The sequence below is a fragment of the Scomber scombrus genome, chromosome 18 (genome assembly GCF_963691925.1).
Source record: "Scomber scombrus chromosome 18, fScoSco1.1, whole genome shotgun sequence".
Taxonomy (NCBI): Eukaryota; Metazoa; Chordata; class Actinopteri; order Scombriformes; family Scombridae; genus Scomber; species Scomber scombrus.
The window spans coordinates 10,586,913-10,610,565 of record NC_084987.1 but is presented as its reverse complement, the minus strand read 5'-3'; the positions used below and the strand labels follow the sequence as shown (position 1 = coordinate 10,610,565).

The following is a 23,653-nucleotide window of genomic DNA, read 5'->3' as shown; positions in this document are numbered from 1 at the left end:
GTGGGGACGCAGCATTTTCCATTATTATAAGAGCCTGTTTGCAATAAATAAAGGCTCAAATAAGAGGGAAAAGGAACAGAAGTAGTAATCAGTCACATAACCATAAAATATTGAATGTATAGAATGTGTGTATATATAATAAATGTGTCAATCCCTCCATCGGTGTCCACACTGGGCGTTGCAGCATTTGTAGAAAGTCGTCATGGGCTCGTCTGCAGATCGGGTCTGAATCTGCATGAAATACGCCCGAGGATGCTCGCACTTTGGACACTTTTCTGTGAAAGGATACAAATGCAAAGTGTGGGTGTCTGGAACTATGAGGACTGCTGGAGTCTCCATATTTGGTTAAAAGTGAGAGGAAATTTTAAAATATGGAAGAGTCAGTAACTCAGAGTCAGAGGCGGTAACTCTTAAAATGTATATTATTTAGCTCACAATGTTAGTACAATGGAATTCACCTACTGTCTCATCTGTATGACTGAAGACAGTCTTATGAATTTATTCACTACATTAAGAAGCTTTTACAGCATTTTATATACAGTCGACATTAAACTGCAAAATAGACCGCCTTAATAAATACACAGCCTCATTAACATATAGGTGATATCATCTAAATACTGTATGAAACACTAAGTGGCAAATGTTTGAGTTGTTCAAATGTATGACTAGAGTTTGTTTACACATTTGCACAAACTGCTTTTCATATATTTGAATTTTAACTTCATAAACATTATTTTCAGATTACTTTGGTGTTAATAGAAACCACTATGGAGATCCCACACAAAAATTAACAGTGATTTTACTTAAAAGCGACAAATTGCCTCTTTGTGTTTCCCCGTTGAGCTGTGGTGGAAGTATAGTAACAAAAAAAAGGGACTTTGGCATTAAAAAGTCTAACGATGAAAGATATCTACTTGATTTGACTCATTTGGACGAATGAAGCTTCATTATATCTTTGCACAGAAGCAGGACTGTGGATTTTGGCCCCCATCACATAAATGTAAGTGTATTATGATGAAGAAATCTTCTGATTCTCAGTATGAACAGAAGTGATTACAGCAAGAAGAACAAAAAAACCTCTTTCAGTGTTCCTTTGGGCACCTGACAGGTATTTTTTTAGTCACTCACCAGCAGTAGAGTCCACGTTTTCCCAGGCTGCAGCTCCACCAAGAACATCATCCACCTCTTTTAACTTGGGATACTTCCTGTTATTTACCTGCAGAGTAAAAGAAAAGAAAAAAGTTAAACTATACACTCATTAAAAATAAGACTTTAACGTGACATGACATCACTCACCTTTCTCGTGATGTTGTGTACATAGGGACAAGTGTTACAAGCAAACCTCATACACTTCTGACCTTCTTCCACTATTAAAACGTTTCCGCATGTCGGACAAAAAAGCAACATGTCTACAGCTACAACCTTTAAACAAGAAACACTGTGTTAGCTCACTATTTTACACATTTCAAACAGTTGTATCTCTCCTGATGTAAACAATTTAACACATGTGTCAGACAGCGGAAGATGAGAGCGGGTGCTACCGTTTTTACAGCTCGATGGGAAACAAAATATAAGATCATATTAAATTCAACGATACAACACCTCAAAATAGTATAAACAGTTGAATAATGACGAACGAAGCAAATATTTGAGTGTTCAAGCTAATTCTTTAGAGCGGTGTTTGAATTTACCTCCACTACAGGGAACCATCATGGATGTATTATAAGAGTTTGGGGAACCATTTGCACTGTTACCTTCCGGTGTTACATCGTATTTGGTGACCCGTCAGATTTTTTGACCTGAAGTACTCACAGATCTTTTGATTTAAGTAAAAGTATCAATACCATCATTTAAAAATACTTAATTAACAGTAATAATTTTGCTTTTAAAACTCTATTTAAATTAATAATTTAGTAACGTGTCTAAGTACTTCTCAGGTCACAAAATCCGATGGGTCACCAAATACGATGTAACACTTGTATGCTATTTGTTTTCCTAGGATGACGAAGTCATGCCCCGCCCTACTCTGCGTCTGATTAGCTTATCTTGATATTCTAACCAATCGCACTCCACTTCACACTAACAGGGAACGAGTACTAGCCAATCAGAGATACAGTAGGGCGGGTCGTGACTTCGCCATCCTAGGAAACATAAAGTTTTGCTTCCGGTGTTAATTTATAGTGTGCACGCTGTTTGTTTATTTCATGGCTCCTTTCATGCCAAACAGTTTACAGCTAAACAATCTTTTCAGGGTATTTTTTATTAAATGTGAGTCTCACTAAATGTTTGTAGTCTTTTCACTGCTTAAATTAGATAAAGAAGGCTGTTGTGAGTTGACTGATTTTAGCAGCTGATGATGGAGGAGCAGAGTCAGGAGGACATGTCAGGAGGAGGACAGACTGAGAGGGATGAAGAGGTGAAGAAGGAGATCTTGACAGCTCCAGATGCAGAAGAGGAGGAGGAGGAGGAGGAGGAAGATGAAGAGGCTCTTCCTCACTCAGAGATTCTGGATATTTTCGAGGAGGGACTTGCTCGCCTTGTGCAGGACCCTTTACTCTGTGATCTACCAATTCAGGTGTTGTTTCCATCATATAAATTAGGAAACACTATATGTCCTCAAAGGATAGACTATTTACCTGTCTGTCTTAAAAACAGCAGTCAGGTGCCCAAATGAACCCAGAAAGAGGTTCATTCTATAAGATTTATCTTCTTATAATTTTGATTATTTTTTTTGTCTTTTTAATCTTTTTTAAACCTAGTTGTGGTCTAGCTTTTATTGAAGTTTATCTCTTTAATTTCATTTTGATTACTTTTTTTCTCTTATTTTTTAAAATGTATTAATTATAATTAATTCATTCTATCTTCATCTATTTTTTTTATTTTTTATTTAAAATTTCTAAACATCATCAGTATTTTCGCCCGCATACATCGGTCTCCTTTTTTTGTCTTCTAATTTGTTCTCTGCTTTTTTCTCTCATTGTTTTTATTCCTTTTCTTTATGTTGATTGATTGATTGATTGATTGATTGATTGATTGATTGATTGATTGATTGATTGATTTATATCAAAATGGATATCTGCCACATTAACGTTCTTTTTAGCCTCTAATTCCCTTTTTGTGTTCCCCTGTTGAGCTGTGGTGGAAGTATAGTACAAAAAGAGGGACTTTAGCACTAAACATACATACATATCTAATTGATTTGACTCATTTGGACCAACTAAGCTTCATATTAGCTTCAGATCAACTTTTTAATTCATTTTTACACAGGATGAGGACTGTTGATTTACATTGTAAGTGAAGTATGAAGGGATCTTCTAAAGGATGGTATGAACAGGAGGAATGATTACCTCAAGAAAAACAGAAACTTTTGTAGATACCCATGTCATTTGATTGACTTACATTAGTTTAAGATAAACTTTGAAATATATTTTTGCAGCTAGCAATAACTGTGCATTTTATTCTCCATCTCTTCTACTGGCGGCAGCTCAGGAAGGGATCCTATAATAGTTAGCATGAACAGGAGGAGTGATCACAGCAAGCAAAAACAGTTTCAGTGTCTTTAAGTAGCAACAAATGCTTTAATGAAACGTTTTATACTGGCTGTTATTAATGAGGATCACTCATTAGAAGTAGCTTTATTGACTGTACTACGTTTAAAAACTTTTTTACAACCAATGACTGAGCTTCATCATTATTGATCCCAGGCAGGTAGGTGAGTGCTGAGGGTGACAGAACATGTCTTTTGAGGTTTTGTCAGAATTGAAACTGATAGATTAATAAAGTCCTGTCAATGTTCCTGAAACCTGATCATCTTTATCTGCAGGTAACTCTGGAGGAAGTCAATTCTCAAATAGCTCTGGAGTACGGCCAGGCGATGACCGTGAGGGTTTTAAAGGCAGATGGCGAAATAATGCGTAAGTATGGACACGTGTTTTGTTTTTTACATTTTGGAGAATTCAAAACAATAATGAATGTGCAGCTTGTATATCCTGACTATGTTTTCATGTATTTTCTCTCATTTGTGAATCTCTACATAATAATAATAATAATAATTATAATTATAATTATAATTATAATTATAATAATAGTATTGTTATTATTTGAATAAATTATCCATTATTCTTCTTATTTTCTATTAACTATTATTTGAAAAAAATGTTTGTCCCTATCAGCCATAGTGGTGGTCCAAAACGCTAGTGTACTAGATCTGAAGAAGGCAATCCGCAGATTCATGGAGCTGAAACAGCAGCGTGAAGGCGGAGTGAAACATATCAGCTGGTAAACACATACGCGCACACACACAAACACACAAATGCAACAAAGGAAATATTTTAAAATGTATCACTTGTTCCATTTTTGTTGTTTTCTGCCTTTTCTCTTTTTAGGAGATATGTTTGGAGAACTTATAATTTAGTGTTTCAAGGGGAAAAACTTGAAGATGACAAGATGAGGCTCAAAGAGTAAGTGAATAAAACAACCACTTCATTTAAAGGGCCAGTGTGTAAGATTTAGTGGCATCTAGTGGTGAAGTTGCAGCCCACCCTTTCCCCTCCTAGAGTGTAGGAAAACCTGCGATAGCTGTGAAACGTCTCGCTCTAGAGCCAGTATTTGGTTTGTCCATTCTGGGCTATTGTAGAAACATAGTGGTGTAACATGGTGACCTCTGTGGAAGAGAACCTGCTGCCTATGTAGATATAAAGGGCTCATTCTAAAACACAATGATTCTTACTTTCAGGAGATTATACACAAATTAAAACATATTTAAGAATATAATTGTCCATTTCTGCCAAGTCCATTCTGCCAGATGCCACTAAACTCTACTAACTGCACCTTTAACTGTAATTACGTTCTCATTAGTGCAGCTTGACTTTTTCTTGTGTGTGTTTCTTTGTATCTTCAGCTACGGGATCAGGAACAGAGATGAAGTAACGTTCATGAAGAGACTCAGGAAAAAGTGAAACGTCACAGCAAACATTGACACATCAAGAAAATACTACAGCAGCTACCTGCTTCTCAGATTTGAAATTACTTTCAAGTATTCATGATAGTTTGACTTGTTCACAGTTTACATTCACATTATATGTTTCAATACTGTAAATAGTAAAGATTGTAAAGTTTTTGTTGTTTTGTTTTTATAATAGAGGAGCTAATGACAAAATGACTTGTGCTGCTTCTAAAAGTGGCTTTTTGTTAACAGCACATCTGGAATACTGGATATTAACCTCTCCTCCATCTACTACCAGTGTGCAGTGGTTTTGTATAGTCATGTGTAAAAATAAAAATGTTTCTTTATTTATGTGGGCTTGTGTTTTGCACGTATCTCAACAAGAGCATCATGTAACTGTCTCCAAAGAGGGCAGTCGCCATACGCTGATTTGAATATTTCATGACAGAAGTGAACAATGCATGTCCTTGTTGACAGAGTTTCAATGATACCTGTGCAGGATACACTGGAAGTGGATCAGCAAATTGGGTAATAAAAATTAAATTATAAATATTTTCTCCTTAATATAATATTCTCTTGAATAAGGTTTAAAGTAGAAAAGATGTAATATGTTTTCAACTGTTTACTGGAATATGGTGCAGTTAAATTTAAGACTACTAAACTTTAGATTTGTTTAAGTGTTTCAAAAATAATCCAGCATTTCACCTACAAATCCAAATGATTATTTTTGGTACTATTGCTTTTATAATAATCTCTATTTTGTTTTATCACCAAGAAACTTTCATGGTTTTAAGAATGAATTTAATTTAGGACAGTGAGAGACTATTTAAATTTGTCTAAGCAGATAAATTTGCCTTTATTGCTGAAAGTTTGAATATGTACAACATTGAAGATCACCCCTTACTGTTTTAAAGTATTTTTTATTGTTTTTTAAACTGTAATTTCATCATTTGTCTGCCATGTTAACATCATAGGCTTTTTGTCATGATGCCAACAAGGCAGCTGTCAGTTTTTTTTTCCAGGAATCCCTTTTAGCCTGCCATTTGTTTGTGTCCTGATGCTTGTCATTTGTTCATGTATCAGATAAGAGGGAAAAATATGCAAATACTACCTCTACACATATTTGCCTGGGATACATTAAAAGGTTCAAAATTTGGCAAAATCAACCAAACAAGTCTATGGCAGAATTTTCTAAAAAAAAAAAATAAGGCTGTATAGTGTTTTAGGGCTTCAGGAAACAAATTAGTCACGAGCTCAATAACCTAAAACATTTTTTTTGTTTTGTTTCGAGAGGCCCTGATGATGTTAAAGAGTCTGATAATGATATCTTAAAGTCCCCTTCTACTCAAGCGTGCTTCTTCTTAGTTCAGTTGGATGTTTAATATTCACTGTGCAAAATGATGTGTAAACTGAGTTTTAAGACGTGTACATACAAGCATGATTTTGCAACCAGTTAATCGTGTCCAACGTGCAATTTATATAACGTTCAAGGTGGAAACTCAACTTTTCACTGAGGTAGGAGATCTTGCATCCAGCTGTTAAACCTTTAAAATGAGAAACATTTGCACATTAAAAGATTCTGTATTTTTCAATGAGCGTGAAAATGCAATTTTACAAACTTTTAACAAGGTAATTGAACTTTTTTGTGGGGAAAAAAGAGCAGAAAAAAATGTTATTCAAGTAGAGTTTGTTATATCTCCCAAAACATGAGTTGAGGGGATCTTAAAGATATGGTGGAAGGACGTAGAAAAGCGGCCCATAAATATATGAAAGTATCTTTGGTTGTAACATTTACTCTTCTCGTTACAAAGCCTAGAAAGTCACCTGCCATTTCACAATGTGCACATTCACGCCCTGCTGTTATTTTCAGCACTGAGATATTTGCATCAAAGAGGCATAAACATTTGCACAGGCTCAAAATTAATTTGCCGTGCTATATAATAAGCCCTTGCATCATGATCTTTCTTTTTAGTATCCACCATGACTTCTTCAGACAGTGAGCTGAGTAGGATTTCTAAAGAGTTAAAGCATCTCTCCCTCAAGAGGCAACAACTTCTGGATAGGAAAAAGATCCTGTGCATATTTGAGGAGCTGAAGAATCGAGCCGAATTTACACAAACAGGTAACATATTAAAGATTTCTATTTGCCACAGAACTGTTACATAAGTAGTCATCTTTTTTTTTGTATGCACCAAATAAAAGTAAATCCTTTGTGCCTCTATGCATGAGCCCTGTGAGTATTTTTATTTTTCCACCAGAAGAAACAACTTCAAGTAAGCATGAGATTGACAGAATTGATCAAACACTGAAACAGCTGTGTGAAAAAAAGGCAGACCTCCAAAAGATTCATGACAACATTGTCGAAGCCAAAGAGCAGAGGGATATTAACAAAGGTATGTTTTTAACTCACTGCAGCAAATTATTAAAGTCACACTTCAGCCTTGTTCTAATCACCTTCTGTCTTCTTTGTCAGAGGTTAAATCTGGCTCCGTTGAGAAGGTTGTGCCTCAGGGTCCTGAGTCTAGTGTTTTCTATATTGTGTGTCCCCCTGACTTCTCCGGTAGGTCAGTGGTCTACAAAATGCTCATTTGCTCTGTTTAGTTTGGAGCTTTAGTTTTCAAATGGCAAGATACTCACTCTAGAAAATGAATGAAAAGCTCCTTATAAATGGTTCAGGCTTCACTTTAAGTCAGGCATTCATTCATTAAGAATCATTTTGAGCTTCATCACTGCAACTTTTTGCACTGATCAAGCTCAAAAAGATGCTTGTTTATTTGCTGAGGTGCAGCCCATATGGTACTTGACATTTACTAGACTTTAAAAAAAATAAAATAAACCCAAAAACATATTATTTCCTATGCAATTTTCTTTTTTCTTTTTTTTTTTTTTACATGCACCTGCAAACATGCTGCACATGTATAAAGTGCATTTAAAACTGAGCATCCTTGCCTAACCCTAACCCTTATTTTCAATGGCTTCTCTTAATCTGCTGTGGATATTATCTTATTTGTATGTTCCTTCAAACAAAATCATTTTCCAGATAAACAGTGTAAATGTAACTGGCAACCATTTAACCTAAATTATTTTAGCTACTTCTTTCAAAGCCAACAAAACACTTTTTAGTAGCTGCTAAAGCTCTATATTCTACAGTACGTAACTTTTTTTTATAGAGTTTATTTTCCATATCATCAAGGATCAAGGGTTCAGGGAAATAATACATGGGAATATATTTAATGTGAAAACTACCATTGAGGTCTAACTTGTCTTCTCTTCACAGCCCCTGAGGTGATTCTTGACCTGGAAAGACTTCCATCATATCCATGCAAAACACAGTGCCCGGAGTGTAGACAGTTCATCACCACAGAGACTTTTACCTCAGTCAGCAGTTTGACCTGGTTGGTGTGCTTCATGACGGCTTTGATGGGGTATGAAACAGTTTCCTGCATCCTGCTCACTTATTTGCATGAGATCTTAATCTGCTCTTGCATGATTAAGTTAGCACCACATGCTTCCAGGTTTGTTTATCATGTTTTTCCTGTTTCTTGTTTTGCAGCTGTGTGGCCGGTTGTTGCCTGATTCCCTTCTGCTTCGACAAGTTCAAATCCACCACACACAGATGTCCTATGTGTCGATCGTCAATCCAGACAATTAAAAAGCTATGAGAGAGAAGCAGGTGGTGAAAGGCTGAAGCTCAGACTGAGCAGGTATAGGGCACTGATCTAATGATGAGCAGCATGGCTCCTTTGAAGAGTTTATTTGTTAATTATCGTTATAATCACTTTCCAGTTTGGTTTTAATGGAGCACGTCAGAATGGACATGTGGTATGGACTTACAGTACATCAGCTGATGCACTCTGTCGAAGAAAACTACAAATCCAAGCCTTTCCTTGTATCATTTTTTAATCACAAGCATTAAGGGGTGAGTGGCATAATGGGGATGTTGATAGGCCTACTGTGAAATCCTAAATAATCTCTGTATTTACAAAATGCCTGCTACATTTGTATAAAAGGTCACATAAATACACAATGTGTAAAACATATGGCATATAAATTATGCATTACAATGTTTCTTGGTGTTGAGTTATACTAGTATAGTAAAGATAAAGTATTTCTCATTCCAGCACACAATCCCTTTTAAAGGGCGACATTTGGATTCTCAAATGAGGCACTTATGCGCTGACAGGAAGAGAAAAACAAAACAAAAACAATCATATAATTACATGTAAGACCTTTTCTCATCAGTTCCTTCAACATTCAGATGAGGATGTCAGCGTCACTCCAGATAATCTGCAGAAGCAGACAATGAATCCCTAAAAATTAAACAAAACAACAATCAGTACGTTGACCTTTGACCTGTGTCATATTCTGTATGATGGTTTCTTGATGCCGGGTCGTGTCTTTTTTACACTGGATTTCATCTAATACCATTTGCTTAAAAAATGTAAAGCTGGTCAAATTCAGATGTAACCAGCAGATGTCACTACAATACAAATTCACTGATGTGTGTTAAGGTTGTCTCAGTATGAAATGAAGTGATAACAAGTTATCAGTGAGTCATACTGATGGATTTTGTTACTGTTTTTCTATATCTGTTGTTACACTGTAATGCTGTGCATAGAGATCATGGTCTGGTAAGGTTTGCCAGGTTTATTCTTCTTAAATAAACTACCTAAACAAATTCAAACTGATCCTATTTCAGTCATTTTAATGTTCTAAGATTAAATCTTTAAACCTTTTATGAGTAAATATTCCAGACTTTAAAGCACTGAATGATGCACTGACTAGTTGGCCATCAATGTAACTGAGGATTTTCCCTTTAAAGCTTCTTGGTTTTAAAAAAAAAACTGTGTGCAGTATATTTTACAAAGATGTGTGGAGTCATTCTCAGCACTAAAGAAACATCTGCACACTGTCAGAACTGGTTAAGAGATGAAACAATGTTGACAGAGTATTTTTTAATAAATACAGGGTTGGTCAGACTGGTTTCTTCAGTGCTGCTTGACACTAAGGTGACTCTTATCAGGCAGTCAAGTGTTTTTCATATTTGCAGCAGTTCAGTTAAGCATCTGATTTAACATGAAGCGGATGTGAATGTGTTCTGTTTTGATTGTTTGACCACGAACAAATTAATGATAGCCGTTCCAAGACAGGGTGGAGTGAACTAAATAACAGACTCCAGCTACATGCAGTGTTTGTCTGTGAGCTCTTTAACCAGGAACAGGACGTTTTCTTTCTTTCTTTCTTTCTGCTTCGACCGCGATCAATACAAAACAGTACATTCATTTAAATCAGAAAAAAGAGGGATCAATAACATGAGAGCAGATTGATAACAAAACAGTGGCATAACTTGAGACTGAAATCTTTTCAAGCTACTTCCACTGTCAGCTCAATCTGCCAGTACCAGCTCTACTTTATGTCAGTCTCTCCATACAATCAGAGGGCTTAAAGACCTCAAAGGAAGCAATGCCACAGCTTCTAAAGACACGCTGCATGATTAGATTATTACCAAGCTGAGTTCTCTGACCATAAAGCAGAACAGAGCTGTGCCAGCCCCTAAAAGTTTTTTTATTTTTTATTTTTTTCCACACGGGAAACAAGGTGTAAGGATCACCTTGACAGCAGTCAGTCCCAGTTCAAGTGCAGTTCATGTGAGTCCAGGAAGTCAGAGGAGAAGACGCCCACTGGCGCTGACATGTCCAAAGTGTTGACCCCGTCTGCTGGCACAGACAGGGTAAGGTCCAGCCAATCCATGTTAACCATGTTGGTGTTGTGCAGGTTCAAGGCAGAGGGCTGTGTGTTTTCATTGAAGTCCACCTCCATGCTGACCAAAGGTGAGTGTAGCTCCTCCATCAGCTTCAGTGTTTGTGTGTCTGTGTCAGCGCCCAGTGTCCCGTCCAGGAGTGTTTCCAGCTGGGTGTCAGAGGTCAAGGCTGCTAAGCTGCTCGAAGGGTCAAGCGGTGCAGCAGGCAGCTGAGCCACTTGGACCAAGGGTGGAGGGCGTGATAAAACGGTGTTAATGGGAAGGGTGGTTACACTGGCCGTCACAGGGAGAGGCTTGTCCAGACTGGGATCACCCTGTTTGATGAAGGGGGAGATCTCTAAAAAACAAGTAAAGAAAATAAAGTGAGAAAAAAGTTTATTAGGACGTTGTTGTGTGTCATTTATGAGCCCACCTCCCAAAAAAAGAAAAAAAATATTTCTTACCACCGCTCTCGATCAACACATCAAACAGGTCATCCATCTGCTGGCTGGCTGCAGAGGGACCCTGCAGAAAAAACAGTCTGTAATTAAGTGACAGTTACAGTTTAAAGTAAAGAATATAATAAACATTTATATTTATATTTAATTTTTTTACCTGAACAGCTGTCAGCATACGGGTCTGTTTAACTGCATCCTCATAGCGGGGCGGGTCCCTGCACTTTGATACGTGGTTTGTGAATTTTGGCCGCTGCAAGATCAGAGCTGGTTGGCTGGGATGAGGTGACTAGTAGACAGGAAGCAGTAGATTTTAAGCACTTTTAAAAATGTGTGTTACAAAAAGGGAGGAAAAAAGAGACACAGATCATCCTCTACCTTCTTTGTACATCTTTTCTGAACAGTTTGGCTTGAGGAGGCTGCTGCCAGTGGTCCAGTTGCTGGGAATGTGTTGAGTAAGCTTTGTGCTGTAATATCCATCCTCCACGTCTGCAAAGACATTCAGACAAATCAGCACGGAGGCACGCATTACTGCCATCAATTTGGAAAATGCTCTCCTAAATGCACCGAAAACTAGTACATTGAAACACACATTAAAACACTTTGTGGTAACTGTTGTAGTAAATATTTTCTCTTTGGGAAGAAAAAGTTTATGGTGCTACACAAGATTAAGGGTTGCAGCTGGGGATTGAGGGATCCATAAAGTGGCATCAATATCTTTCACCTTAGTAGTGAAAGGACTGGTTGCAGTCCTATGCAGCACAGCTCTCATTGAGCAGCACAGCGGTTTCTGTTGCTAATTCTGACTGGATGTTGGACTGGGAGCACTGAGGCGACAGAGGGCAGTCAGGGCACTACTGTCAGCCCTCACTCAGCATCTGCTCTTGTAACCAAACTTTCCACAAACCTTCTTTTGATGTGAATAGGGAAAGATTTCACCACCCAGCTGAGGCCTGTTATTACCGTGGCAACAAGGAGGATGCATTACCCATGGTAGCCCATCAAAAGTGTTTGGTACAAAAACACATATGTATTATATTAGGCAGTGCCATCAAAAACACTGCACCAGATGTATGATGTGCAATCTAACCTGAATTTACTACATGAAAACAGAATTTACGATTTCAGGTGCGCACATGTTTCCCGTTCACATACAATTCAAGTTTGTACATTTGATAGGAATCCAGAATAACCACACAGCTGATGGGGATGACTAATAAAGAGGCAGACTGAGCAAGCCTGTGCAAGCAGTCTGCTTTCTTACCTTTGTCAGTGGCTGAGTCTGAGTGCTGCATTGCTGCTGTAATGGTGCTAAGGCTTCTGTTTTCTGTGGCACCTGTCCAGAGGTCTGGACGAGGCCTGGGGACGTGCTGCTAACAGTAGTGTGTAATTTGATGCCGTTGGCAGGCAGTTGGATAGTGACTGCTGAAGCAGGAAGGGATGCAGGCAGAAGGATCTGAGCTCCAGCCTGGACAGGCTGCAGAGTTTTAGGCAACTTGATGGTCTGGTGGCTGATGATGAACTGATTTGGAGGAGCCAAGCAACTTTGATCTGCAGCTTCCTCCTGTTTCACCACCACTGGCAGAACAGGAGAGCTACAAGATGCTGAGCAGTTTGATGGGGTCCTGTTTTCCTCTTTTATCTGGACAGGAGCAAGAGGGCTGAGGTGAGGTGGAGAATCTCCTTGCTGATTTCTCTTTTCCACCTCCAGCTGCAACTTCAGCTCCTCCACCAGCCTCTGTTCCTGCTCCAGTTTCCTCATCAGCTCCTCGATCTGACGTTCCTTCTCATGGAGACGTTTGTCCTTCTCCCAGGACCTCGTCTCCATGGAGCACTCCTCTAGTGGAGCTCTTTGTGGGGAGCTCACACAGGGGGCAGCATGAGTTGGAGACAAAGTGTCTGAAAGCTTTGAGGGACTGTCTGCCATACTACTGTCCTCTATGCCCAGACTGGACACCTTGGAGGCTATAGGGGACACGGGTGGGGTTAACTTTATGTTTCCAGATTGTGAAGCTGCTGTGACAGCTGTTGTCTCCATGGCAGCAGTAATCTGAATGTTAGAGCTCTCCTGATACAACTTTAGCCTCTCTATCAGATCCGTTTTAGTCCCTGAAACAGGCAGCGATCTGAGTTTTAGTTCCATTTTCAGCTCAGCAACCTGTAGGAACAACAGACTATCATGAAATAATAACATTTTCTCATTCTCCTTTACATCACACATAAGGGATATATAGTCAGACTATGTGCAAACAGCAACATGTCACCTTCATCTCATCCAGATTGGCTGGTAAGTGATCCGGCTTGTGGTTCGTCTGAGTGTGGCGGGGCTGCACAGGGGCAGACACAGCGTTTCCACTCAGGGTAGCACTGGAGCAGCTGGTTTGTACCTCAGTTGTTGGTCTGTTGTAATAAGACAGGAGGAAAAAGGGAGTACAGATGAAACTATTATTCATTTTTCACAATCAACAGCCTCTGTGTAGGAAGCCGTGGGCAGGAAATGTAATGTATTCGAGACATACAGCAGCTGTGGTTAAACAGTTATCACAACAAGCATCTCTTTCTGTAAAACCAGGTGTAAGATTTTGATGCGGTTTGTCGAAAATTAATATATAAATAAAAGCTTTAAACAAAAAGGAAGCAACATGTGCACTTCAGGGTGGTTTCAGTAAGACACGCAACTGATCTGCCTATTAAAATAAAACTTTGTGGGTAAGTCAAATCCTATCTCTGGCTGTGTAACAGGGGTGTTTGTGTTGCTAAATGGATCCATACTTGAGTGTAGCAGGCAGGACGGCCTGGTAGTTGAACTGCTGCTGTTGCTGACTTAGGATCTGGAGCTGCAGGAACTGCTGCTGCTGCTGCAGGAGGCGGGCATAGGCAGAGTCCATTGGTACGTCATTGTGCTCCTGCTTCTGGTCCGGGGGAATGTACTGATGATACTTCAGCTTTTTCACTCGTGGCTTTGGCTCTTTGCTCTTTTTGCTGCGGCTTTTATCGCTGGCTGACTTGGGGAGGCTTTGCTGCAGAGCACAGAACACAGAGACGGCGCATGTAAAACCTGAGACAACCATCTGGAGGATATTTGATCCCTGTGACTGATCTCACTCCAGTTTATCAGAGAACTCAGTTAACATTGCCAGTACCAACACTGCAAAAACTTGGAACTGATGCTGGTTTTTTATAGCTTGAAGCCTTTAGGTGGAACATTGTTCTGACACCCGATGAAAACTGCAGGATGAGGAAACGGGTAGTGGAAATGTGAACCTTATTGTTTTACCACCTGCAATTACAGGATACAAAAATGGCTTGGCATAAGAGCAGCAGGTTCTAGCTATGAAACCAGAAACTCGAGCTGAGTTAAGCAAGCACACATCCTCCAATTTGTCAAACTCATTCTCCTATCGTATTCAAAGGGAGGGAGAGTTCATCTTATGCTCAGAGGATAACTGGATTATGATAAATGCACAAGTTATTTCTTCACTCCCATCCTTTGATTTTAAGTTTACAATGTACACAGCCCGAATGAGGAAGGTTAGCCTGTCATTTGACCCTAGTTGAAGACAAACTGTGGCTGGCACAGATTTAAACCCTTGGATTTGTGAAATGACTTTAAACCCTGTTGTTCTTTGAACTGCGTTTGACTTGGCTGAATGTTGACTTTCAGTTCACCCTTAAACTAATGTGACATTCAGTATGACAAAACACAGACTCTGTGTTTTCTGACATCGTATCTCTCATCACATTTCCAAAGGAAGAAAAAAACAACAACCAAAAACCAAAAAACAAAAAACAAAAAGAAACCCAAAACCCACACAGTCACTGACTTAGAGAGACAGAGCCATTTATTAGAGGTCAGTTTCATGTCAGCTGATAATAACTGTTTAAGGACTGTGAGCAAGTTGGGATGAAATAATTGTTGGCTTAAATGAAGTCATCCTTTAAAAAAAACTCCCAGTGCATTCTGAGTTTAAGAAGACTTTGTGAAACAATTTTGAATTCACCTTTACAAGAACTGGCCCTGTTGTGACACTGGTGACGATAGTGGTGATTGGCTGAGGTGTAGTTGCTTGTTGGTTGCTTTGTTGCTCACTGATGGAAACAAGGTTCACTAAATCTGATGTGGACTGCGAGATGGGTGGTGGTGGTGGTGCTGGTGAGTGCTAAGAAAAGCAGAGACAAAGAGAAACTGCACAATCAGTTCACCAAGAACAATAAAGTTGCTTTGCCGGTTGATCGTCATTAAATGTGGGATAATTAAAAGCACCTGAAATGGAATAATGTCTCCAGAAACAGATTATATGTTTTTAAAACTCACACTTAATACATTATGCATGGTTAGTACAGTGTTTAAGAAAGTGTCAATGTTTTATTTTTCTCATAAGTGAAAAATTATACTAGTGGAATCAGATAGCTACACTTGGCTCTAAGTTAGTGTCCAACTATCATTTAAACATGGGTTAGGGTAAGGGTTAGGGTTAGCAGTGTCTTTACTTTATCTAAAGAGTAGTATATTTGTAAGGACTGCTTTACATTAACAGGAAAGTTTATGTCAAGTCCGTCAGTAATCAGCATATTATAAATCATGATGGTTCAGGGTATTGGTATTTGCAGTTGCCTCACCTGAATGGAAGAGTTTAGTTCAGAGGAAACAGAGGAGGTCTCAGTGCCTCCAGACTCCCTCAAAGAGGATGAGCTAGAGCTGGGAGATTCTTGGATGTGAGTCTGTTCTGGTGTTAACGCACCACTGCTGTCCTCATCAAAGTTGTACACATCTGGGGTCTTAGGGTAGTTTGCTTCATCACCTAGCGAGTCAGCATTGACAAGTAAGTAAGTACAGGTCATGTTATTCATAATAAAAGACTAAAAAGACTAATACAATGAGTCAAAAATGAGCTAAGAATTTGTCAGACTAAGTTCTGGCATTGCTGGTAATTTAGACATACAGTCAAAACTTAACGAAAGGTAAATTTAAATGATCAGGGATTGCAGAGTCAAGGATACCTTCTCACAACAGAAATACAGGAAAAATAAACAGAGGTTAGTATGGGGACAGAGATAGGAGTTATTTTGATTAAAGGTGAAATTTAGAGAAATTGAGGTACCATTATTCATAAAATGAAGAGCAGATTTTTTTTTAAATTGAAGGCCAGCTTCCCAGTAACAGATTGGCACCATTAACTCACATAAGACTTATTAAAAGATCAGGTATGGTGCCCATCAAAGAGGAAGAAGCAGATATTTTGACTGGTCAAATATAAGTGTAAATAGTATTAATGGCTAAGTCAAAATGTCTGTTTTCCAGGATTCACTTAAATTAATTGTCTGGCTGTTACTGTAACTCAGTGTGTAACTCATTCATGTGGCACCAAAATGCACTAAAACAAGCCATGAAAAGGATTTATATTTATTTTATGTTGTTTATGTTCGCTACTGGCCCTGGCCTCATGACAGTGATACGGTAGTATTAATGAGTGGCTACCATTCACGGCCTCTTTGACGCTAGATTCTACAGGCAGGATGTTCTTCTCCACCAGCTCCATCGCTCCAGGCCGCTGGGCAATCTTCTCATTGAGATCATCAGCCAGCCTGGCCCTCTTCAGCTTCATCTGTGTGGCCTGGAGTAACGGCTCTGCCTGCGTCTCTGATAAACACACAGTGGATCATCAGCTGTGATCCAGCCAGCATCAGACAACCTCTTAGCTGCTCTGTTAGGGTGACTCACAGTCAGCTCAGTCAGAGCTCTCACTAGTCAACCTCAAAGACATTTATCTGGTTGTAACTTTGTAAAACAAATTAAAACAAGCAATAAATATCGCTAGATGAAAGCGCACTGTATTCATCTCTGTTATCTAGATGTCATAATAAGTAGGAACACACAGGAGGATGAGTACCTTGCAGGATGTGCATACGGACTAGCTCGGAGCGCTCAGGTCTGCGGCAGAGTTTGTGTTTCAAGAAGTTCCCAGTCTGTTGAGAAAAAAAAAGGTAGATTATGGGGGAATAATTTAGATGTAGATCAAAAGAGTCACGATCAGGTGATTTGATGTGATTAGATGTCTTACCCTGGCTCTCTCCAGGTTGCGAATCTGCTCATGAAAGGCAGCAGGCGTTTTCAGAGCTGTGAGAAGGTGAAACAACAACATCAATAAACTTTCTCAGCCAAAATCCACACCAACTCAAGCAAACTATTTATTTTAAAATAAGTGATTACTGATTTAGGTGCGTTTCACCACCGTCTATTTTCTTTGTACTTTCCAATCATCCATAGCCATTTCATTTTGGCGATTCATTTTTATGTCAACGTATACGCACATATATATTCATAAACTGCTGGTCAGCCTCATTTAATTAATTCTAGTGTTGTAAATGGTTCTCTGGGATATGATAATAACCCTCTTCACACCAAGTTATTTTCAAGTGTTTTAGTGTTTGTTATTCAATGTGAGTGTGACAGTAATAAGCAGAAGCAGGAACAGGAAGTGTCAGCTTTACTGATTCAAGCAAAGAGATTACTCCATGCAGAGAATTAGTCTTTGATCTCCCAGAATAAACTCGTCCCGCTTCAGGCAAAGTCTGGCTCACTGACGAGTCACCTCTGCTATGACGGGCTCTATTTGGTTTAAGGATACACTGGCCAGGGGGGCTCTGAGGAGTGTGTCAGAGGAGCGAAGCAAAACATTCTTGCTCAACACCTAAACCTCACTGCATACCTACCATAAGCCCATAAGTGTGGGAGCAGCAGAGTGCTTTAGTAGGAAAGGCCTAGGAGGTTTGTGTGCAGGCTACGCTTGGCCAGGCCACAGAGGGAGTGACTGACCTCCACTGAAGGCCCAGTCGCTGACTCATGTGGCTTTGTGGAGCCAGAGAGGAGCTGAAAGCCTGACTGCAGGAGGCTTCTCGAGAGAGAACAGGATAAAGAGGAAGACCTGTGTCTTTTTCTCTTTCTAATTTTCCAGCTATCAGCATGATTCTGTCACAGATTTGGCTTGTCTTTTATTAGAGGTGCTCTTGAACACAACGCTCCCCCAGGGAAGGCAGCATGGGGACTAAGTCTGCTCCACTTTTATCAAATCGAGACAGAATGTGAATGGTATAAAGTGGGCACTAGACCCTCCAGGTAAGGGACTGGTGTGCTGCTCACCGGCTTAACTGTGATTCATTTTTCATCATTGGCTATGTTCACATGAGTACAATGATTCAACTCTTAGTAACGGTCTGATTAGGACACTGAACTACAATATGAGACACTTTATAGTATGAAACAATCGATTTATGCGCAAATACACACCAGATAATATAATTAAGCAATTTAAACAACTCTATAAAATATCACTATCCCTAATTAAACCACAACACACAGATGTTATGTGACCACCTTTTGTACAAGTAAAACAGGATTACTGTTACAGTGAATTAACTTACAACTAGTAAGTGTATACTTAAAAATATCAATGTTGTTTTCATGTGTCCTGCCTTTGTCACATCATCTTAATGCCACTACAAATATACTCTCCAAAAAAGTCTGAATGAGGAAGATGCTTTGGTTGATAGAGACATTAGCAAAGTTTAAATGTAATCTCTCATACTGTTTTAATGAAAGCTGCAAAATACTGCAATCAATAAGAAAATAAAGGAACCAATGATACAGAATGGCACTGCGGATTCAGGACATATTGATTACTTTGCTGTCTTAATTTCCATAGGTGCCAGTCGATTGACCTCCATCTTTTTCTGTTAGAGCGTGATGTGAATACTCACGTGGCATGATGCCTTGGTCAACAAGCTGCTCCCGAGTTCTTCTCTGCTGCAGACAGAGCTGGAGGACTGTGAGAGTGCAGAGACATGGGGGTCAGAGATGAACTTCTACCACTCTGAGCCAACTCCGCTGAGTCATCTGACAAGCATTCCTAGCATTAAACTATGAACGCCGCCAGCATTAAAATAAAACAACATACTTACTACTTATCAATCAATAAGCTATCCCCAAGGCCCAACAGTAAACCCTGTTCACCGCCACAGACATCCTATTCACTTCCTGTATGGTTTTAACTAGGGTTGTTAAGAGTACCACACATTTTACAACAGTTAGACTCAAAGAGTGCAATTCGATTGGCCGATTGCCTTCCCAATGAAAGTCAATATCTCTGTGTGGGATGCAAATGTACTGCAGAGTCAAACAAAGTATCTACAGTACGGAATACAAACTGATAAAAGAGGGATTAATGTTCAGGGCTGCAGCCACAATACTGAACACAATTGGAGTTGGTTATGACATCACCACTAGCCAAGTGAGTGTTGTCTTTCTAATGAATTGTTTTTAAAAATATGATCTTGCTTTGGATGGAAAAATACTTATTGTTGCATAAGAACATCAAAGACATGACTATCTTCTAGCAGGAACTCTTGAGCCTTGCATGCAGGCCCCACATAAAGTACTTGGATGGTCCACAGCATTATTTCTCCATCAGTATAAACTTTAGTGTGGACATGTTATTTCAATAGAATAACACAGCTCAGTGGAGTCGAAAAAAATAAAAAACTGTTTGAAGAGGAAGGTGATGGGTGATGGTAACGAATGAGGCGCTAGAGCGAGGCACATGTGAGACCCTTATCGTCACCGCTGTAGTGAAGTGAAGCTGGCTGAGCTAGATCTACTCTACTATAGTGGCTCAGGGGAAACAGCTACTCCCACACACACATATACACACACACAACACAGACCTGCTCAGCTCTCCTGGGACAGGCACTGCGTCTGAACAGGCCACTGTGAGTCACTCTAGCAAAAATAAACTGGGCAGCTGTGAGAACAAGGCCTGGGAACCATGAAATTTGGGGGTAGTTAAGGGGGTGGGATCTCCAGTTGTATGGAGAGCCGAGGGGACGATCACGGGCTTCCACTGGTGGGCAAGGGAACGCAGAGTGACAAAATCTAAGGCAAAGGGTGGGAGGCTGAGTCCAGTCTCACAGCAGCCCATCAACTCAGGGCAGAGAACACAGTGTGCCTGCCCCGCCTGCTGTGTTTCCTATTACGAACCAAGACCAGGGGGGTTATGGTCTGCCAGAGACAGATTATACCAGGAGATTGTAAAAAATTGCCATTGGTTTGTCTCAGTATTTATATCCTCTGTGACTTGGAGAGAATGCCACAGGCAAGGAAATTTATGAGTCAATATTACTGCATATCAATATCAATCAAAAGCTGCCTTCCAGCTCAACAAGAAAAAGTTTAATTTGAGCAACAATATGGGGGAACACTTCATGCCCGGGGACCTCCTCACTATGTGTCAGCTTGTGTTTCACCTGAACCCTGGCTAACCCTCTCCATGATGCAAACTGGCTCCACTGTCCTGCTCACCAGCAGAGCATAAACAGAGGTTGTGGAGAAACAGAGAAAGAGAGCGCTCTACTGAAATCCCTGTCTACTGATGTAATCTCTAATCTCTGACCCATGTCGTTCTCAGCAAATCATCAAGGTCTCCCATCGGACCTTTTTATTTGAATTCTTTTTTTTTAAGAAACAGTACACATAAGAAAAAACAAAAAAACTGTTTGGTGTGGTTACACATACTACTTCCCCAGACAAAGCTGAATGTAGTTTAGAAACTGTCTGACACTGGGTTATGTTGACTTTACTGTTATAAATACCAAAGACTCTAAACATTGTCCCTTTTTTAGCAAAGATTCAAGCATCTGTAATCAGAGATAGACTAAACATAATATACAGATAATATTGGTATATCAAAGCGTCATTTTTATGGGCAGTAGCTGATTCAGATGCATTTTACTTTATTGTTTTCACAACTTGCACTCATGTGGGGATACAAGTCTGACTCAAATTTAATAGGATAGAATACATTGATATATTTTGTCAAATATATTGTGAGGAATTAAACATGTAGATAGTTGGTCAGTATAGACAGGCAAACAGTTGATCATTAAGCATATCAAATATAATTCTATCATTACTCATTTATACTAAAGTCAGTTGAACACATAGGTAAAATGAAGATGTTAAATACAGAATTTCAACTATTTCAAACTTCATCACGAATAGCTGCAAAAACTGCTGGTATGAGCAGTCTATAAGCCTCTTTAGTAGTAGTATGATTTTTTGTGGAGCCTTATATGACACCAGGAGTGATGAGAAAACAGTTTTTCCCCAGTGGTTGGGCCTGTTCTTCAACTGAGTCAATCTCAAACTGGTCTGGGTCTGTTTTGAATCTATTAAGGCCATGACTAACAATTTATTGACAAGAACTGTCATCTCAGCAAAATCTTGGATTATGGCTGGTGGGAAAGTTGTACTTATCTTAAATACAATTCTTGTATTTTTGACATGAGAATGTTGTTAGGTATATCGGATTTCAAAAATAAAGAGCAGTGTGCTGTACTGTATCTTAAACTGCAGCTCACACACCTCACATACTTGTATTTACTGTATATTCACCACACGTCAATCAATGTAATTGAACAGATTTTAAAGTTAATTAACAATAATCTAATATAGAACTTCCACACTAGAACATTGGTATTATCGCTGAACCACAGCTATGTGTATTGCTTCTTTGAAGTGACGCAATCAAAGGAATTTGTAGCGGATTAATGCAAACGAGGAAGGCAAACAAGGAAAATGATCAGAATCTTGAACAACAGTGTATTTGAGTATTGGACTTCATGTGAATGAAGCTCATTGTCTGTTCTTACATAAATTCATGGTTATATTATGTGACAGAAAACAACAATATCATATCAACAAAGTGCCAAAATGAATAAAGGCTGTATAAATGTGAGTAATGTATAGTATAAATGAGTGTTCTCTCCTAAATCTCTCGATCACTGATTCAGTTTGCTTTTTAGCTTAAGTTTCAGTTATTAACCATCAAAAAACAATAGTTTCTCCTGTGATAATGATGCTTGGCATGAGTCAATGTGATGAGCTTTATTGCTGCCCTGTCATTTCCTGGTGGGGCTGAGTCTACGTCACTACAACCATCCCCCAAAATGCTGCCAGCATCAGTTAAGATTAACACGAGTAAAAGAAAAACTTAGAGTTTACTTTACACCGATATACTAACGCAACACCAGAGTACATACAGTTTAGACAGCAACAAGAAAGAGAAAGCACCTGATTTGAATTTACCCCTGCAGATGGAAGGGGTCTCCACATCAAGGCAGGCCATAGAGGACAGTGGTGGTATGCTTGGAGGCCAAGTCTGGAGTCCCATGGAGTGATGAGGCCAGTGGAGAACGGGGGAGTCAGGGAGAGAAAAGACCCAGCTCTGAGCGAACGACAGCTGGCTCTAAGAGCTGCGTACAGTCCCTCCTCTCTGGCTCTGTTCTGGCCTCAGTGGAGAAAGTGTGTGTGAGTGCTCCGTCAGCGTCAGGAGGAGGGAACACAGAGCAGCTCATGTTAACCCTCGCTGGGTCACTCTGCTTTACTCGCAGAGGACTCATCAAACGGCAAAACAAAACCTTTGAGCACATTCTTTTCTCAGATTAATCAATAGGTCGTGGTTTTAGGATATTTACTTAGCAAATAACTGAATAATTTACTAATAAATAATCCATAGCTGATGAAAACAAGCTGTTGGGAAATTTGAGTTGGCTAATTTCCATGAGAAACTGCATTAGTGTTTTTTCCCCCTACACTCTTCTTGCACTAAATAACAATGACAAGAGCAAACACACAGAGTCCTTGGGGACATGTAAGCTTATCGTTAATCATTTTAAAATTATTAGTTGTTTTTATTTTACATGTGTGATGATTTTAGTTTTTAGTGCAGATGAACACTGTAAAGCCTTTGATTTATTGGAGTCAATTGGATTGTAACTGTAACTATACATTCCCAGCAAATCTTATACATGACGACTGATTCAAACAGGGTGAAGTGAAGCAAAAATGCAGTGGCTCATAGGAAATCATGCTTTCTTTCAGCTCACAATAGTGGGTAGATGCCATTCATGACTATAAACACACTAACAGGAAATGAGATAAAAAGGAATTACACTAATTGTGGTGAGTTCCATGTGTCTCAGTGGATCCAGGAAGGTCGGTTAGAAAATACACCAAAGCTAAAGAGCAGGCGTTTGATCCCGCAGAGGATCTTATGCCAAAGTGAAAGCTGCACAGACACAGTTCCACAGTTCCACAGTTCCATCTCAGTTCCTGTGTGTCTGCTCTGTTCTGGATTAATAATGTTCACTTGTGGGATCAAGAAATATGCATGTCAAACAGCATGGGACAGTGGAGACATGGAGTTGGAATAAAGTAAATGGGACTAGTTACGACAGCTTAGCTGGAATTGAATAATGGCGAACAACAAGACCGTAAAAAATATGCACGAGTAGTTGGTGCATTAGGAATGTGGAAAAACATCTTTTAATATGTCAAATCATCTGTAAACAAACGAAGTTCACATTTCATAGGAATATTGGCCACAGAAATGAAACAACAGATTTAATGAATGCTTCGTACACCTGTTTTGTCTGACAATCAAAAACCTCTCTCCCCTA

At 39.3% G+C, this 23,653-nt stretch overlaps 3 protein-coding genes across 3 annotated transcripts; 1 reads left to right on the top strand and 2 right to left on the bottom strand.

Annotated features, from left to right (window-relative positions):
• Positions 1-15: 15 nt before the first annotated feature.
• Positions 16-1,521, bottom strand: polr3k (polymerase (RNA) III (DNA directed) polypeptide K). The gene is made up of 3 exons (XM_062438035.1): positions 1,297-1,521; positions 1,129-1,216; positions 16-275 (listed from the first exon to the last, which is right to left on the bottom strand). The coding sequence occupies exons 1-3, from the start codon at positions 1,405-1,407 to the stop codon at positions 148-150; spliced, it is 327 nt and encodes a 108-aa protein (XP_062294019.1). The 5' UTR covers positions 1,408-1,521; the 3' UTR covers positions 16-147.
• Positions 1,522-2,195: 674 nt separating this feature from the next.
• Positions 2,196-5,215, top strand: snrnp25 (small nuclear ribonucleoprotein 25). The gene is made up of 5 exons (XM_062439241.1): positions 2,196-2,575; positions 3,824-3,914; positions 4,173-4,278; positions 4,386-4,460; positions 4,901-5,215. Exons 1-5 carry the CDS (start codon positions 2,354-2,356, stop codon positions 4,956-4,958), a joined length of 552 nt encoding a protein of 183 aa, XP_062295225.1. The 5' UTR covers positions 2,196-2,353; the 3' UTR covers positions 4,959-5,215.
• Positions 5,216-8,837: 3,622 nt separating this feature from the next.
• On the bottom strand, positions 8,838-23,263 carry mrtfbb (myocardin related transcription factor Bb). The gene is made up of 15 exons (XM_062438022.1): positions 23,147-23,263; positions 22,281-22,612; positions 18,899-18,964; positions 17,203-17,258; positions 17,032-17,107; positions 16,620-16,781; positions 15,761-15,942; positions 15,142-15,300; positions 13,913-14,160; positions 13,405-13,540; positions 12,405-13,298; positions 11,519-11,629; positions 11,301-11,429; positions 11,150-11,210; positions 8,838-11,043 (listed from the first exon to the last, which is right to left on the bottom strand). The coding sequence occupies exons 2-15, from the start codon at positions 22,363-22,365 to the stop codon at positions 10,568-10,570; spliced, it is 2,841 nt and encodes a 946-aa protein (XP_062294006.1). The 5' UTR covers positions 22,366-22,612; positions 23,147-23,263; the 3' UTR covers positions 8,838-10,567.
• Positions 23,264-23,653: the final 390 nt, after the last annotated feature.